The 19647-nt window shown below is 38.2% G+C and overlaps 1 protein-coding gene across 10 annotated transcripts in view; it reads right to left on the bottom strand.

Annotated features, from left to right (window-relative positions):
• Positions 1 to 19647, bottom strand: part of PTK2 (protein tyrosine kinase 2) — a 215895-nt gene that overhangs the window by 61153 nt on the left and 135095 nt on the right. For 5 of the 10 annotated variants that reach the window (XM_009285068.1, XM_009285070.1, XM_009285071.1 and 2 more), the window contains exons 13-16: positions 15170 to 15200; positions 12613 to 12665; positions 3507 to 3590; positions 2255 to 2272 (exon numbers count right to left, since the gene is read on the bottom strand). In XM_009285068.1, coding sequence (XP_009283343.1) covers positions 2255 to 2272; positions 3507 to 3590; positions 12613 to 12665; positions 15170 to 15200 — 186 coding nt within the window. The remainder of the gene's footprint in view (positions 1 to 2254; positions 2273 to 3506; positions 3591 to 12612; positions 12666 to 15169; positions 15201 to 19647) is intronic. The other 5 variants (XM_009285074.1, XM_009285076.1, XM_009285077.1 and 2 more) reach the window with 2 other exon arrangements.

The following is a 19647-nucleotide window of genomic DNA, read 5'->3' as shown; positions in this document are numbered from 1 at the left end:
ATCACTCTGCTTCCTTATAGTATTGCGGTAAGATGTTTTTAACTTTTGTTAAGTGTGATATAGATCAACTATTGTTACAAGCTAATATTTGAGGATACCAGAAAGTTCTTAATCTATGTAAAAAAAAATGGACTGAATGAAAGATATTATAAACATAGTTGAGAACAACTTAAAAAGTTTGAAAACTAGAACTGGTGCCACACTGGTCTTTAAAAAAACATTTGTCACACTAAATTATGGAACAGTGCTTACAAAATGTGATAAATGGCTTGGCTTGTTCATCTCTCTATTTTAAATTAATGAAGTTAATTCACAATAAAAGCATTATCAGAACACCACAGAGCACTTTACATGGTTTTGATACATTGCCTAAAACCATCCTGAAACTAAAGGGTCTTTAGTAGCCAATCCAAATAAATTAAATGTATGCAATTAACTAAACAAATATTTGTGTTACACATTTAACACTCTGGAGAGGAATATATAACAAGAATTCAGAAAATAATTCCTATACATGTCTGGCACTGTTTCTGGGAATTAGAAGAAAATTCAATCAAGGCATTAACAGTAATGTGCTCAAAGTTTCTGCAACAAAGATAACTGACCTCTCTCACATGCAGCCTTTACCCCACAATTAGAGTCCTATAGTATGAGACTATTACCAAGTTCTAAAACCATAGTTTTAGAACTATGACTATGCCTGCTAAGAGATCTTCCAGAACCCATGTGGAGTCTAAAGCAAAACTCAGCTGGGCAAGGCTCTCCAGGTTGCTTTACGAAGAAGGATGTGCTATAGCAGTCTCAAGAGCTAAACACTCACAACAAAGCAGTGATTCCAGGAGATGTTCTATCTTCGAGGCCCTTGATAAGTCTAAAAATGCTAAGATTTAAAAATAGGGCTCATTACTGCTGCTCTCTCGCACATTTTAAAACCAGCACTGAACCTTTTCACCTGTTGGTCAACCCCAGATTCTTCTAGATGGAAAAACGAATAGGTCACTTTTGGATGAAGATACAGTGCTGGTGGTACAGGTGGATGAGCCTATTTGAGCTTTACTAAATCTGAATGCATTTATTAAACAGCAGGAAAAAACATCCTAGGATATTAAATCCGTAATAGCTAATCCATTATCTTAATCACCTGTTTGAAATTTCCCTTTTCATTATTTTTTCCCATTTATCAGAGCCCATAATTTATAAAAGAAGATAAGCACCAATAAAAAGCTATATAGGGTTAGTATCTGAAATACAATTTCTGAATTTATGATGGAAAAAATGTCCTTTGAGTTTTTAATGTTTAAGAAAGAAAATTGGTGTAGTATTATCTTTGATTTATATCTGAAGGAGAGAAAGGAGATGAGAAGTTATACACCCCCTTTACATTTTACTGAGAGGAAGGCCAGAAGACGTTATCTCTATTTCTTCTTATCGCCTTCCTTTACATACTGCTTTTTAATGCCCTTTTAGTACCTCCCACTTATAAGAATAAAGATACATACACTATCAGTAGTAACAGTTTGACTTTTTCTCAACATCAGATGGAATCCTTTAGAAAAATAGCTAAAAATCTCTTTAAAAAAACAAAAACAAAACCCAACTTGTTTTCAGAGGATAGCAAATCAATATTTTCTAGAAAAAAAGACTTATAAAGTCTGGAGAAGTTTAATATTTTATAATAAGTTTCAAAGTTTTGAAGAAAAACATTAAAATCTGTCTTTAAAATTAGCAGTTTGAGTAGCTGAAACCTGATTAATATTTCATGTATTCAATCTACATTAATCTATCTTGTACAGCTTCTTTTTATGCAAGGAGCAGTAGCGGACCACAGAGCACTCTGATGCAACCATGCCTTTAAAGCATCACTTAGTAGACTCATTTCTCACGTGTTACATCCATTGATCTCGCCCACTGACCAAAAAAATTCTGTTATACAACCATTTCAATCAAACTGAATGGACACTCTTGCAAACCTATAAACCTTCTTTGCATCATGCCAGAACTCCCATTGCAAACGCATGCAATACCACATCCCTGGGTGTTTGAAATCGTTTTTCCTTTTTCAATTCCAGTTTAGCAGAAAGTGTTAGTTGCACAGCCTGTAAAGTACAATATTTATTGGCTAATGTCCAAAGCAGACTGCTTTTTAATACTAAAATCTGTCTAAAATTTATTACTGAAATGTGCATTAAGTGGTATATGGATATAAGAGTTGCATATTGCACGTTAGTAACACACAGACTAGAAAACGTATTACCGTCCCCACTAATTTCATCTGCAGATCCAGGTGGCATGCAAGGAAAGAGAAAAACAGAGGGGGAGAGAGAAGGGACAGAGAAGGGGGAGGGGAAAATATACTATTAAATTCATGAGTAATCCAAAAGTATTCAGACTGCAGTTATATTATATACCTGACTCAAGAGAAACCAGAAAAGTAGCAGAATTTAAGACTTCTCGCCTAACACCCAAGGGACAAAGGTATGTTCTAAGAAGTTTGTATGATGAAACAGAGTTAATGACTTTCAAACACAAATTTACACAAAAATTAAATTTTGGAGTGGAACTATTTTAATGCATTGTTAAGAAATGCCAATTTCTGGTTTAAGTCAATACTTCACTACAAAACAGATCTCCTACAGCCAGATGAGTCAGTTCCATTTGACTTTTCACACACACTTACGACTTTGGATAACTAGAGCTGGTGTTCACCCTTTCAAAGGAAATGCACTCCTGTGCTATCACTAAGACATAAGAAATGGAACCATCTAACTATTAATTATACAGAGCATATTGCAGTTATACAGAGCTGAAATTTAAACGAGTGGCAGAGGGAGCAACTCTACTGGGAAGCTGTTCATGAGCACCACATTCCGCATTTATGGTAGCGGCCCTATTCCACACCGATACCCACAGCACAAGCTGATGCACTTTAGACATTATTTATAAATAAAAGGAAAATGAGCATTAATGGTGTAAAAGTAATGCACCTATTACTCCAATTCTTCTTACCCCTAACAAAGCCAAACTGGTCCAGACCAAATGCTGAACCAGTATGCAGCCAAAAGCATCACTGTATTCAATATTTAATTCAAAATGATCTTAGCATCTTAGCTGATGCTTATTATTGCTATTCTATTTCATTCATAGGCATGCTGTATCAGGGGTCCAAGAATGAAGTAAAAATATATTAACCAAATACCCCATGGGTATACAGGGGCTGCATAGCTATACAAATGAAATTATTAATTTGTTTGTCATTGTAGAATATGATGCTTAAAACTAAATCCCCCATAAAAATGGGGAAAAAATGGGGACCAGCAAGTTTGTCACAATGCATGAAAATCCAATTCAATAGGAGGAAAGTTGTAGCAGAAATTTAATGAAATTATTCTTGGAACTCTGTTTACCTGAGGCTAAAGTAGTAAAAAAAAAGTATATTGCGTTATACTGCGTTAGTATATTCAGCTTTTGGGTTAATAAGGCAGCCTATACAAAGAGCAGTGCAGTACCCTTAGGCGGCGGCTCATGGGAACAGAAGACGAAAGGGAGAAAGCGTCTAGCTTTCTTTACTTTATGCTGACAGTGATTGACTCCTTTACAAAGAGGCAAGAAAAGGAAAGAGAAAAACAGAAACAAATTATTTGGAAATAAAAGAAAAAGAGACTGGAAAGAACATCTACAATGAATGAACATAAAAGTAAAGGTTTACATTACAATTCTGTATACGCAAATGGATATACAAATGTTGTCGAAACTCTAAAGCATTTGCTTCTACAGCAAAGTTATTTCAATTTTTAAAAGTGAGACTAGAATCTATTAAAAAGTCAGCTTTTGCCAACTATATATACCATCCATTGACAACACAAAAAACATTGTCTATCCCAGAAGCATAACCCGCTTTTACAAGCTCCCCATCTAAATTCTACCAGACTGTGCTATAGCTAAATTCTGATTTAAGTGGCAGTCACCAGACTTAAACATGGACGTATTGACTTTCTGGACCCTTAAAAGAACTTAACACAAAACAAGTATTTCACACAGCAGGGTTACATAGAACAAGGAAAAACACACTTTCTCTGTCCCACTGAAATACAACACTGACATATTTTACGATCTGAAATCTGCCACTGGAGTTTTATCCCCAGTGCAGACCTGTCTTGCCAATTGATATTCTACCTTTCCAAAGATCTCTGGGTGGATGCCCCACGGTACTGTCCTCACTGTCCCCTTTCGTAGGGGACATTTAATTAGCAAAGCGCTTAGGAGGAGAGAGACTTTTGAGTAGGAGAAAATACACAGAAGCCACAACTGATTTAATGAGGTGAGAAAGGACACAAGACGACACTAAGAACCTGAGGATAGCTGCTCCTTTCATTTCTCTTGTCATCTGTTCGCTCCTCTCTGTTTTCCTCTTTTCCCTCTCTCCTCTATCTCAGGAAATGTGAGAGGTGGTTTAAAAAGCCAACCGACTAAAAACCCGCATCTTGTTGCTGGTAGTCCTTCACAGTCAAAACTCAAGAGTGAGGTCCAGCCACCTTGAGTTATACAGGCCGGAGGTACAGGTGTTAAAAGAGAAGCCCAGTACCACAGAAGCAGCATACTGGCACAGCATACCAGTCAATGGTGGGAGGAGTGGAGGGAGGGTGGAAAAGGAGAATTACCTTTTAATAAAAATAACTTCACATTTTTCATAGATTCTGGAAACCTAAGAACCATTAAAGCAGCTATACTTACAAAAAAGCACCATCTTATACACAGTTGTGCAGTTTTTAGTGGCCAGATTTTGAGGGATAAGGTGCAGAATTTTTTTAAAGGTGTATTAAGTGTGTTCAATCACTGTCCAGTCTGGAGGGTGCATGTTGAATTTCATGCATGCAAATCTAATGGGTAACGCACTACTATGTACAACCCATTCTTTGCTAAGATGGCAATTTTAATCCAAAGTTAAAGCAAGTGGGTGAGATTTATCATTGTATCCTAAACAACAAAAAAGTACCATTATAAAAACTGCTGGGGTGATTAAACAAACAGAAATCATTCATTAGTTGTGAAAATGTACTTATCATTGAAAATGACAGAACATTAATCAGATTCAATGCTAAAAAGTAAAAGAGGTGCAAGGAGAGGGCAAAATTATTGAATAAGTTAGTGTATCAGTATTTCTGTGTATACCACATTACCACAATCCTAGGGATTTATCTTCCTAACATCACATAGCACAATTTTCAGTGCTATCATTCTAACACAAATCTGAGGTAACAGTCATAAAAAGCTTTAGACACAGTATGAAAGAAAAGAAAAAAATACTACACCTATTTTAAAAGACTACTGAAAAGATATTGGAATGAGAACAAAGGAATCCAATACTCCCTACTGAAACAGAAGAACAGGTATAGAGTCACTGGAAGCAATGCAAGCTATCTAAAAGGGAAGAGATGTTTCAACTCTTGACCTGTCTGCTCAGGCCACAAAGCTAATTTAAGCTTGAAATGCTGAAATGCTCTTCAATCTTATGTCGATACATGGGTAGCAGAAGCTGTCTGAAACCTGACTAATCTATTTCATATGAAGGGCACATTGAAATGACAAAGGTGGTTTCAGTTCATCATTGTACATGTTCTGATGCCCTGTGATACTCAGTCCAACTCGTCTTCTGCATTTCAAACTTTGCCTTTACAATTTACTGTCTAAAGTTTGTTCCAACTATTCTGCCAGACTAAATGGAAGACTGCTTTGTCTTAAACTTACCATACCCTCAAGTCTAGCTACAAAAGAAAGTTTATTTAGGTAGAGTTGATTCTAAGTTAAAAAAAAAGAAAAAAAGAAGTTCCAACACTTTCTCAGGAGCTTAGAGAGTACCTGCTTGAAATGAGTACTACTTAGAAGGATTTCCACCATTCCACACCGGCTTCCAGCCGGGATATCACTGGCGTCTACCTAAAAGCCCGTAAAGCAGCAGAAATGCTGCTGAAAACTGCACTGGACTTCTTTTTTTTATTTAGTTCCTCTTCTCAATACTAAATATTCACTAAAATTATTGTGTTAAAAAAAGAACAAATCACTTGCTATGCAACAGACTATGTTAGAAAGGAAGCGACCAGGCTAGAGGGCAGTTACTACTGGAGCTCCTCGTTAGAACTGTATGAGTAGATAACCAGTATTGGAAGGCTGAAACTGATAATGTCCCTTTCTATTTTAGTCGTACATTCCTGAACCAGTTTGAGGAAAAACCCTGAAAAAAATCTGTAGAAGGAATAAACCTATTTGTTTTCAAGCTTTTGAAACAAAACGAGCACTATGCAGTTGTCACATCAAGTGTGTTTATACATAAACAACAAAAACCCAAACCTAATACTGCACGGAACATTTCTTTAGTCATACTACAGTGTTATTACTAGCAAAGCAAAAGCATCTGCTCAAATCACACGAATGGATCACAAAAGGAGGAGCGTAGGAGGGTAAGAACTCTTGAACCAACAACACACACTGATGAAATCAATGCAGTAACTTCCTAGGCACTGATACGGAAGAAATCTGTTTGGACTGTCACCACAGTTCATTCTGGTCGTCTTATCCATGAAAAGAAGCATTTTAGTCAGTCTAAAATACAAAAAGATAACACCACCAGTCTATTCAACTGTGATGGGAATTTGAAATATTGTTATTTATTAGCATTACAGGTATTTTTAACTATATTATCTTACTAATCAGCGGAACAGCTGGGTGAGCTAAGAAGCAAGTAACTCCCTTTGTGAACGTGGAGACTAATTACTTGCTCAAGGTTTGTAAAACTAATCTGCAGTAAATCTTAGGCTTGAATGTCTCCCAGTCCTGTGACGATATGGCAGAGCTACAGTTGTACAGAGCCTTTATATTCCTCCAATTACTTAATAATTTGAATGTGTAACTATGTAATTTATGCTAAGACTGTTAGTCTTTCTTTTCAGAAGAAGTGAGCTGTAGACTACGACATAACTGAGCTAGCAGACACCGTCATAAGCACTCAAGATACAATTTTTCATCTTAAAAATTTACTTACGCTTTTCAGCATTGTCTTTTTGGAGTGACTTGATAAAATGAACATGAAAAAACCCCAACTTTACAACCTCAAGCAAAGAACACCTTTTTCCCCTACCAACTAATTCAAATGGAACTAGGAAATGCAAGTCCTACACAAGAAACTCTTTCAGAGTTGAGCACAGGGCAGACCTTCATTTTGAGCACAGGAATCAAGAAACAGAGCATGCACTGTGCTTTGCAAGCACAAGGGATTCAACAAAATTGTATTTGTCCTTCCATCCTTGCTCACAGCTTTGCTTGTGATTAGCCTGCATCATTCACCCGTACATTCAGGTCCCTTCATATGTCAACATCTCCTTCATTAAGAACATTTTAAAGTGTTGTAATACTGAAATCAGGTGAATATATTTATTATTTTTTTCTCTCCTGTTTGTTGTGTTTTGACATTTGGCTCCTGTTATATTTCAGTTTGTTCTAGGTAACCTACTGGAAGTCTCTCTCACAGATGAACTATACCATATAATTTTTTTCTGCATGCTAAAATCTCACATCAATCACGCTTATCTCCTTCAAAAGAGAAATTTTTTCATTCACATTGAGATTTCAGCTAAATGGTATGACTAAATTGGCAACTAATTCAAACAGGATCTACTCATAATAGCACCTTAGAGAAGAACTCTCGTGCCACTTCACTGCCATAACCAGGAGTTAACCACAGTATGTGATTTAACTGAATTGATATTATACTGTAAATCTGTGATTCTAAGGCAGAACCTGGAAACTTGCTGAGAAGCCCCTCTTTCAGGATGCTAAAAATCCTTCAGTTCTGTAAGGAAGCTCTCTCCAAGAGATTGGATTTCTCCTTCACAGGCCATGTTACTTGATATATCTAAACCATAGGATGCAGTTATCATTTCTTACAGAGTCACTACAAGCAAACAAATTTGCTTTTTTTCCTCTACAGAGAGGCAATGGCACACCAGCATTATTAGAAACTTATGCCATCATATTACCATGCACTTACAGCTACACCCCTTTTGACTTTAAAATGCTACTTGAGTTAGTAACAACAGCCACGCCAGCTAGGGAACAAGATGACATACAAATTTCTCTTTAAGATACCTATTTCCCTATTAAAGGCATGTGTCCTGGAGTCTGTTACTTAGATGGCTTAAATAGCCTGCCTTAACATCTGAAACAGCGATCATATGTTTAAACACCTTTCAATTTCCTTCACCAAATAAGCACATACTAAAGCTGCAAAACCAGCACCCACTGTGAACCAAGACCAACCCTGTGGCAGGCCCTAAAAACCCCCTTCAGGCACGTGCCTTGTGCTGGCTCCTGCAGAACGACTCATCTTCTTCCTTACTGTCATCCTTCCAGTTACAGCTCCCTCCCCACAAACACATTATTTTATTCAGCAGTACCTGACTATCCAAATGCCAAGAGTGACTGCTTAGAATCATTTAGGTTGGAAAAGACCCTTAAGATCGAGTCTAACCGTAAGCCTAACACTGCCAAGAACCTAACACTGCCAAGACTTGTTCAATACTCACTGAAACAAGTGGGCCTGAAATGTCATATACTGTAGCACTGCATGTAAAGTAACGTTTGAACTACCATTAAAAAAATTTATGTCCACAGAATTCTCTAGCGCAAAGGAGGCACAACGATTAGCCAAAGGATGGAAAAGCGTATTTATTCTTCCTAGTCATATTTATATAAGTGAGGATGGGGCAGGAGAAACCAAAGAACTCTGTGTCAGAAAGAATTTATGTAAAAAGGGAGCAAGTAAACTAAGGCGTTATTGATTTAATTTTATGAAGAACTTTTTATAATATATAATTGAGTAGGTAAATTATTATTTTTGGAAATATGTGTATCAGGAAATACGTGCATCACCTTACTAAGGCTAATGTTTGCTATATCAAAACAAACTGCTGGCCAAAATAAGTTCCTGTAGGCTAGAGTAGAGCATTTTAATAAGGTGATTCCAAGCAAAACAGGAGGAAATTTAGTCAATGAAATTACAGTAAACTGGTATGCTGCTTCTTACAAATTTGATATACTATTTGCACACAGCAAATGGTTTAGCCTTACTGTTTCCTGAGTGTACACTCTTGGCTAAGTACAAAGAATTCTTTTTTTGTGCAAGGCCAGAAGTAGAGGGAGGAGATAAAAGATGGAACTACCTATCTATTAGCTAAAACACTCATTGCTTCTGGTGAATCACAGTAACTTAAACCAAAACATCAGATGTATACCAAAGAAATCTGAAATCCAACTCATTTAATTTGGTTTCTTATTTGTATTTATTTATAATCCTATGCAAGCGTAAAATTTGAGGGATAAAATTATTACTACGCTTTAAAAAATGGGGGGAATCTGGCAGGCATTTTACTTGTGCACACAGTGAAAGACAGTGCCCACTGCAAGGAACATATAATTTGAAGCAGCAAGGCAGACAAATAATACCAGAAGAAACAGAAACAGAAGCATGCAGTTAAGAGGTGTGTGGTGAAACCTGGTTCAGTGACACACAGCCGTAAGAGAACACTTCTTGGCTCCCAGGTCCAGCAATCTGATGCTTTGGATTCCTGAAAGCAACTTCACCCTTCACTAGTTTGAAAAGGCCTTTATTTAGAGCAAAAAAAAAAAAAAAAAAAAAAGTATTTAAAAACCTTCTACCTTTGTATGCTTTGGAATATCGAAACACTTGGAAAGAACAAGTTTTCATTTCACTAGACCAGAAATATTTCAAGGTTTGTTAATAAATACTTCAAAAAGAAAGACAAGGCGTCTTTCATTAACAGGCTCATTTTTAAACCTACAAAACTGCAGACAAATACCTGAACTTTTAGACCACCAAATCGTGTTCCACACTGTTTTTTGGCTATTGCTGATTTCCCCAAAGTGCGGTGGGGAACTCAGTGTGCAACTTTCCTTTAGAACTAAGGGTATTAATACTATAAATATGTCTTACTGCTTAATTTTCCTGCCGAATATGTCTCAGATTTTTGCTATTCAGCTTTAGCATTGGAAGAGGTTTAAACAAAGGGTAGCAATCTCACTGAAAACAAACAGCAGAGTTAATTTATGATTCAAACCATCAAAGGCATGACGGACGTTACAGCTGTCAGTAAGTTATAAAAGCTTGTCTTATTTGAAGCCTTTAGCTCTAAGTCATTTAAATGTCACCAGAGAAAAGCTCTTATTCTGCAAACCAAGATAGCATCACCCACAGCTGGCTTTGCACTGGATGCTGTCAGCTGTCAGACTCTGCTGACCTGTAACTCTCGGGTTAACTGAACATTATGTACATCTGTTGTCTCCGTTGTTCCATACCGATGGATCAGTTACATGTGACAACAGGAGTGACACTTCTTCACATCTACATGAAGTATTACTTCATTTATAACAAGATGATTCCTTTGGGGACTCGAGATTCTTACAGAAAGCACCTCCCGAGGAAAAACCCTTATCACGCAACTTCATCTCAACAACCTGTCTGTTGTTTAGATTTAATATACTGACATCCATGCCACACTTGATGCATTTCAAATAATTTTGGGGCAAAAAAACCAAACCAACAACGAAAAAAAGTATGTCGGTGTTCTATGTACCCTTATTAAAAAGAACCCTTGAGAATGAATAATAAATGCGATGACTTGAATCATTCCGGTATTATGTCAGTGTTTCCAGTGGTTTGTAACATGCTATAAAAAACAAGAAACAAGCACAATGATTTCATTGTGGAAAGATAACCACAATACAAGAAAAATACCTAATTGGTTTCGATTTCGGTATTGGAAAGAAAGGGAGGGACGTTTGCTGGTTTTATTTGATTGTTTTGCTTATGGCATCAGGAGCCAGCTTTGTGCCTTACAGTTTCTTTGATGTTCAGTTGGAACAACCAGCTCATCTCCAGCGCTGCTACTTCTTGTTTCTTCTGCGGTGCTACAGCAAAGCTCTCATTTGCCCATCATTCACCTTTATGCGATGCCCTAAACTCCAGAGTTATGTGGTATTACAACTAAATTCACCATTAATATCAAAACACTACTTTAAAATAGTAGAGAAGAAGCAAGTTTGTGCTCTGAGACACAACACTACTTCAGATAAAATGCATCAAGCAAAGGGTACCTAAATTTGCAAAGTCAAAGTGACAGCAATAAAGGATCACGAAGTAAGCATTTATCACTGCTTTTAACAGTAAAAAGTATATCGGTACTCTCAGAAAAACTGAAAGGGTGAAAATTTGAGGTGGCAGGGGAGTGTGACTTTTGTCCTGAAGACCAGCTTTTTTTGCATGAGTGGAGTGATTAAAAAGCACAGCACTAATCACTTAAGAAATTTCAACTTTTTCTAACAGCTAAAATGAGCCACACAGGTAAGAATCAAGAGAGAACAAGTTGACCATGCTTCATGCTTATCCACCTTATCTACCAAGCTTGCTTGATAGGTACTGAAGGAAGAAGAGCTGCTATTTGACTCTGAGAGGTAACAGTAACTGATGAAGTTCCATTACACCTCTGCAGCTTGACACATGTTTTAATTCCAGATCCTCTCATCTATTTTCTTGCACAAGGTCTGTTTACTTGGGCTTCCTAATGCCAAGGGGTGAATCTCAAATATCTTTAAAAAAAGGTTAAGGGTGTGGAAAGAAATCTGAAAAGTAGGAAATTTAATTAAACACCTACGTATCTTTCCTCCTTCTCATATGAAATATGTCGGGTTTTTGAATATGTGCCACTAAGCGCTCACATAAATGTTAAAGTGGGGCTGTAGCCTCCCTATAAGTCAGGGGCGGACACTCCACTGGGTCACAGTATTAGTTCCTGAAGTTCGTGGCCAAATACTAGAAATCTATAGGAACATATCATAATATTAATACACTTTGGCATTGAAAATCTCTTTAATAAATATTATGTATAAGGATTTAGAAATGTATATTCTACTAAGACACTGAATCAATCCCTCAAAAGGATTTAAGATTCTGAAAAAGAAAAATGTTCTCTCTCAAGTATAAAAACTTAAAAACCCCCACAGTAACTAACAGAAATCTTAGAAGCCTATAAGCTATAGAAACAACATGTATTACCTCACATGCTCATCCTTCAATTAACTTGTGATTTTCAATAGCAAAAAATTAAGTGCTTTCATCTAAACAGCAGCTACAAAAAATAGCTATTAAGTTTCTTCTTTCTGAAAAGTGATGATTAATATTTAATTGCCTATTTTCACTTTTCAAAGCTGCTCCTTCATAATTAACACATACTCAGGTAATTTAAGTTCTAGCCCACGACATTCTACTTCATTACAAAGCTAAGTGAAAATATTGACAAGCAGCCTTTCTTTGAAGTATTCTGGCCCTACATTACTGCACAGATATGGCTGTTCTTGCAAGCGACACTACATAGGATAGCTGCAAAAAGTTTCTCTTTAGAAACTGCACTACAAAGGCAGCACAGCTACGGTCTTGGGAAAGTCAATAGCCATGTAGCAAGAAGTGAGCTAACTGAGTGAAAAATCTGCCTAAACATCTTAGCTTTATAAATAAACTCGCTTTTTTTTTTTTTTAATGAGCCTTACCTGACACAGAGACCGTGTGTGACCTTACTCCTTGCTTCTCATTGTTGGCGAGCCTGTAAAACAGAGGTTGGAATCGCTGAATGCTGTACATTCTTCACGGTCACATACACTGGGAATTCATCCTAACAGGGCACCTACTGTAATTAGCAGGGCCAATCCATTTCCCACAGTGACAGATTTTGAAGGGGAGAGAAGTCAGAAAGGAATCTACCATTTCAAACCCCATCTGGGGGAGTAAGAGCGGAGAGAATGCGTTACCATTAATTAGCATACTGATTCACGACAACAGAGCAAATTTCAAGGAAATAACGAAACCTAAGTTTTACAAACTTTTAAGATCAAGCCGTGCACATCTAAACTTTGTCAATGTACATAATTTGATGGCACTTCTACTTTCTGTGTTATTTACTGGAAATAAAGTATGAAATGAGTTTTTGTCTGCAAGATGACTCACCCTGTACAACAATTTTAAATTGATTTACATGTCAAGTAAATTAAGAAAAACAATTAAATTTAAATGTAGTTAGCTATAAATGTTCATTAGTAACAGAAATTCCAATGAATTCTTCTAAATTTTTTTTCATGTACATACATGAACACAATTTTAATGGTAAGACAGCAAGAGTACTGCACTTCATGCTTTCACAAATCTAGAATTTCATCTGGCAAGGGCAAATCTTTCCAGATGCAAGACGGTGTCAGCTAATAGTTTTATATATTTGACAAAAGCCCGTTCCTCTGCTGTCAGACTAAGAGCATATGTGGTGCCCTTGTTTAAACAGACTCAAGTGTACAAATTCAGTTTTGGTAAACTGTCCCAAAAATGGGAAGAAGCTTTTCCTTCAAACCTTATTTTATTCCAGAAATCCCTACAAATAAAAAAAAGGTTAAAATTTATGTAATTCAAAAGTTATTTTGTGTTTCTCAGTTGTATCTATTTAAGTAAAACCAAATTTTCCTCTTCCATATGAGCGCACACTAAGTTTACCAATTTTACTGCTTCCAGCCTTGACTTTCATTTCCTTTTCCTCCCTGCATTTTAACTCCTCTCTTTCTGCACCATGAGAAAGCTACCTGGCTAGTGAGGACTGCAGCAGGACCTGTGAAGGAAGAGCAACCACTAGTATCTAAGTGGCTAGTTTCTTGCAGATTCAGGAACAAATTGTGTTCCATGCTCCACCCAAAAGTTAAAAAAGTAATAATAATAATTCTGGACTCCTTCCAGGAATCAAGGAAGAAATGGAATGAGGTGGCTGGGTCAAAGTAGGCACAGTCCCTGTGTCCCAAAGCAAAAAGGAAGAGGTAAGTCACTATAAACTGCTAAATTTCATTTCGTCTTTCAACAATTATCTCCTGCTACTGGATACTGGTGATACTGCCTGATAAGGTTCAAGGAGAACAATTGGATGAGACGTGGCTTTAAACCGGGTCTGAATGTGGCTATTGAGAAAGCAGCCAGATTACAAACAAGCAAAAAAAAAGAGAACAGCCAGATTACAAACAAGCAAAAAAAAAACCTGTGGCTTGGTTAAAGGACTGAACTTTAGGAGACCACAATAAGAAACTGCACATGGAAAGGGGAGAGAACCATCACAACTTGCCAGATAGGATGGAGACCTAGCCACTGACGCCAGGAATGTAGAGAATCAGCAGGAAGAATTAATAGGCTTGCCTTCCACTGCGTTATGGACTACCAACTCCAACAACATAAGAAGTATTCTTAGTTCAAACTGAGCTAAATTAGAAATCTTTTCTTAATTACCTTAAAGCTTGGGAAGGAAAAAAATGCAAAGAGGTATCCTAGCATACTTTATGTAAAAATTATTAGATGCAGATAGCATGTCTCAGCATACCTTGGATATAATATCATCATAAAACTAGCCAGAGAAAAAAATGCAACTCTATTTGCCTGACATAGATTAGCATTTTCTACAAATCCTTAATTACTACAGGAGAATTTTTCTACATTACTATATTTAAAAAAATAATTAAAAAGTACTTGCTATGTAAATTATATTCTTTATTACACTGAACCTAGAGATCCCAACTTAGACTTGCCCCATTACAAAAATTTTATTAACAAAAGGTGATATGACAGATTTATGATAGGAGAAAAAAAATATTTTCTGTATTTCACATAAGCAGAAAAGGGAATAAATAGGAAAAACAAGAGCATAGACTGACTCACAGATTGAAACCACAAGTCAAAAACTGTTTAGCATCACTCCTATAATTAAATTTACTCATGGACTCAAAATAAATAGTCTGAATCCCAGTCAAGCCTTTTCCAAAACATCCTCCTTTTGTTACTGTCAAATATGATCGATGCATTATGCACTTTTTTCCTCAGATTTTATTTCTGGTATCGTTATAGTTTAACACTGCTGTCAGTCATTTATGCCCCATGGTCCCAAACATCCGCCTGCTATTTGTCCTAGAATCCGAAAGCAACAATAAAAATTAAGCACGTATAGAAAGTCCAAAAGCGCCACGTAAGCAAAACTATTTTTCAAAATATTTTTTTTTAATATGTAAGAAAAGAAAGCGTAAAACTTACTTTGGTATTGATGGTAAAGCTCTTTCTCCTTCTGTGTAAACAAGAAGAAAACAGGATTAAAATTTTTTCAAGTTTCCAAATAACCTCTCTCAATGTGCAATACATACGTATCTGAAACAATAATCATCACAATCCCTCGGGGAAACTTACGCTGATTCAAAAGACTGTTCTATACATATATTAAAGAGCAGCATATCAACACAAGTCCTTCTAACCAGTGATATAGACCTTCTAGCAAACTCTTATCTGCTGGAACAACATATATAAAATATAAAAGTTCTTTTTTATTCTTAAGAAATAACTCCGGTAAATCACCTGCAGAAAGTATGACAGTATCTCATCTCTCTAGTAAGAAAGGCTTTTATCTCCAAGATGTGCTAAGTGCTAACATATAAATAAAACAACTGAAGCACACTTGGATTTCCAAGCAAGACAACTGAAATAAATCATTAAAGCACGTTACATATCGCACTGATCTCACATTTGGTTGAGATTATACAGTAGTAATGCTTAGTAGCCAGACATGAAGCTAGCTTTTTGTAAACTATTTTCAAATCCTTGACAGTCTTTCTTTGATAATGGTATTGTGTAATAAAAGCTCGGATGTACATAATCAAGGGTTTTTTTCCCTATTGGATTTGATAAGACAGTTGGTATCCATGTGGGGAAGGATGATGGGGAAGTTACTAATCCTTTAGTAAAACACCAATGATTTACAGTAGGTCAAAGTATGAAGGGAAGGAGAGAAAGTGGGCAATTAAACTGGGTATCACTCTCTAAATCACTGTAGTACTGATAAAGGGACCTGAAAGAAAATGGAAGAGCCACACTTTTAGAAAATGGCAATACATACTGATTACACAAAAATCATAGAAATTCTAGTTTGTTCTCATCCTATGTTAAATTATCTTAAATTTCCAGGCCTTACAAAAGAAAACTACAGTTTCGCCTTTGTGTATTACGGGACTGAGTAGAGAAATGCCCAATACCCAGACGCCATGCTCAACAGGGCAAATTACAGTATTTTCTTACAATTTTTTTTGCTGTCTAAAGGTAGAACAACATAGTTTAGCTCACCAACCTAGGTCTGTTTCTAAGTTTATTTGAAACAATATTTAAGTCATAAATGATGCTAACAGCACGGCCTGTTAAGTTCACAGAGATCCATTTCTGTTTCCTACAATTTTGCTGTACTTTCACCAATCAGGTCTACTTTTTCCATGCTAAATTTCTGCCACGGGCTGGCTGGCTGGCTTTTAGGGGACTGATCAGACCTTTTAACGTTAAGAGAAACAAAAGACCCCTTTAGAAATTGCCCAAGCCTCTACAGTTTTGAGCAGGGATGCACTGCAATTTGCTATGAGATGGGTGTTGTATCAGGATGCTTCCTTTCACCATCTCAATGAAAGCCTGCCTCATTTTAGTCAAGCTATCAGGTTTTTTTTGGGGGGAAAAACCCACTGCAGTACAGGCATGCTCAGCAGAGCTCTTACACAGACTCAAAGCTAAATTCCTCCAGTGAGGAGACTCCAGCACTGGACTTGGGCTGCAAATGCTCTAAATCAAGCCCAGGGATACAAAGTCAGATCTTTCCCAGTGGGTTTGGACACAGGAATAAAAAGAGACAGGCTCAAGTGTACTTAAAGGTGCTGAAGAGCAAGCAGGCCCACCACCTTAAGTGCAGAAAGGGTAAGAGAGCTGCACCTCAGGGTCTGATGAGGGGTGTTGAAAAGGAAGATGTAGGAAAGAAGGGAAACAAAGAGCTGTGGTTTGGGAGATGACCTAGAGCAGCTCGGCAAAGTGACTAGAGCAACCACCTGAGACTGGAGGGTGGAGGAAGGACAGCAAGATTATACAAGAAGCATGAGGTGGGAGATAAAGGTATTGTGATGTTACGGTAAATGATACCTTTTGGGAAAGGAAAGGAAAGGCAAAGATCCTGAAAGGTAGTGTGGAGTGACAAGTATCAGCTCAGATGCTTGAAGGTGACAGCCTGGCAATAAAAAGGCTGGGGGGGAGGTACCCAAAAAAGAGATACTACAATGGGCACTAGAGGATTCACACTGGATGGAACTGGGCAAAAGACATCAAGCTTAGAGAAACAGACAGAAGAGTCCTGCCCGCTACTGTGTGGGCCTCCCTAGGGTTGTGAAGGAGACTCAAGAACCTGACATTATACCTGATATCTACACCAGTTGTCATCATTATTTGTGAAAGCATCCCATGTTCTAGTTTATATCAAGTTATGACGCTACTGTTAAGTTATTCCAACACCACTCCTACATTTGGCAACGGATTTAGCGGTTTAGATGTTGCTGATGAATCACGTGTGTTACTGGTAAAACATACTTGTAGTCTGTTGGTTTTAAACACTTAGGAAATGATACAAACATACAAACCTCTGTGTTAAAAGAACTTTTTTAAAATACAAAGTTAACTTCATTATTCGATACTTTTAAATCAAGATAACTGGTACACAATTAATGAGCAGCTATTCAAAATAATTTTCCTTCCTGTTTAATATGTAGCTCCATCACATATTAACTGCACACTATTCAAACTGTATTCTAAAGATAGAACTTTTCATTTCCTCTAGGGTTTTCTTTTTTTGTGTGGAGCACATCAGTATCATATTTGGGGACTTCAGAAACATCAGTGAATGATTTCATAACACTTGCAGGGCCACAATCCTTCATATGTTCAGAGTACTGACCTCAGCTGCAGATCAGATTGTTTCTCTTTCCTGCAAATGCAGACCCCAACCTCTTAAGAAAGTGAGAAACACCACAGGAGGCAACTGCTAGCGTAAGCTGAAGTCAGTTGCTACCTATCAAAAAGGATCTAAGAGAGATAAAGACAGAATCTAACTTTCCAATGCAGTATTAAATTTCCTGCAAGTCCCTACTTCACTTAACTGAACAGCTCTCTATCGGTGCGAAATATAAAGCAAGGATCCTAATAAAACACCTCTTTCACAACAAAATCCTGATTCCACCTCAATAGTAAACCCATTCTACACATTTTGTGAGATAAAGACAATGCCAATAGAAGTGGTATTACGTAGTCAGTGAAGGAGTAGTAGCATGATATAGTTGACAAGTAAAGTGTGACAAGGTGCAAGGAATTGCAGATGGCTGGAAAACGGTGAAAGGAAATGATGGGGATGGACAGAGAAAAGCAGAGACTCTAACCCAAGTTAAATGAACGTTTGTTTCCAGATTGGTTGGAAAAACAGACAGCATGCACCCTGTTATTTCTGATCATCCTCCTTTTCACTGTCTTTTGCCAAATTCCATGAGGCATGACTGATTTTGTTCTCATTAGCAGCAGAGCAACGCACTGTCATGCACCGAACAGAACTGGGCCCTTGTCCTCTGGGTTAATGGGGGTGGGAGAGGTGGACAATGCACGCTCAGCCCTGGGGAGAAGGAAGGAGCACATGGCACCGCTCTTAAGCCACAATCTGACGTATGCATTGACCGGCTACATGGACAACAGCCCCCTTTCGGCTGCTCGAGATATGCGTCAAGTGGAGGGCCAGATATGGACAGGGGAAACTGGAAAAGTAAGCATATGAAAAAAAAAAAGCAGACAGAAGTAAAAACCTACTATCAAGTAGTATTAGAGACGCCTCCCCTTTCACTAGAGAAAATTCAAGAAAAATCCATCTGCATGGAGCTTCTGTTGAAATGGCGTATCAAAGCTGATCTTATAGACGCCTACATGCCCTCTGGATACAAACTGCTCACTTCAGGCAGTGTTTCCCAAGTTGGTGCTCATCCATTTACAGATTATATCCCAAATAAAATATGAAACATTCATTAGTACCCTCGTAGGTCTGAAGTCAAAATTCATTACTAACACCATCCCAGTAAAAGCATATGTTGTTTTTCACAAGTTGAAACCCACAACATTTTGCCCAAGTCTACAGTCAGTTAAAAAAATGGGATATGCATGATTGTATTGGGGTGTCCGTGCCCACATGTTGCCAGCGGGGGCTGCAGGGTGGCCTCTGTGAGGAGAGGCCAGGGCTGCCCCATGCTGGACACAGCCTGTTCCAGCCGGCTCCAAGGGCCCCACCGCAGGACAGGGCTGAGCCCCTCAGCCAAGCTGGGGGCGCCTCGGGGAAAAGAGGTGCCAGAAAGGGCAAAAGGCGGCACAGGCAGAGGAGGAGGAAGCCAAGGAGGGAGCAGCAGCAGAGGGACCCCGAGGCCGGAGGAGGAGGAGGAGGAGGAGGAGGGCGGGAGGTGCTGCAGGCCCGGAGCAGGGATCCCCTGCGGCCCTGGAGAGACCCCGCTGGAGCAGAGACCCACCCTGCAGCCCGGGGAGGGCCCCAGGCCGCAGCAGGGGGATATTTCCTGCAGGAGCCGCGGCCGTGGAGAGCCCAGGCGGGAGCAGGTTGTCCCTGAAGGGCTGCAGCCCGGGGAAGGGCCCGCGCTGGAGCAGGGAGAGGTGTGAGGAGGGAGGAGCGGCCGAGA

Source organism: Aptenodytes forsteri, unplaced genomic scaffold, assembly GCF_000699145.1.
Source record: "Aptenodytes forsteri isolate BGI_AS27 unplaced genomic scaffold, ASM69914v1 Scaffold182, whole genome shotgun sequence".
Taxonomy (NCBI): domain Eukaryota; kingdom Metazoa; phylum Chordata; class Aves; order Sphenisciformes; family Spheniscidae; genus Aptenodytes; species Aptenodytes forsteri.
The sequence above is the reverse complement of the archived record's forward strand: the minus strand, read 5'-3'. Positions and strand labels throughout refer to the sequence as shown.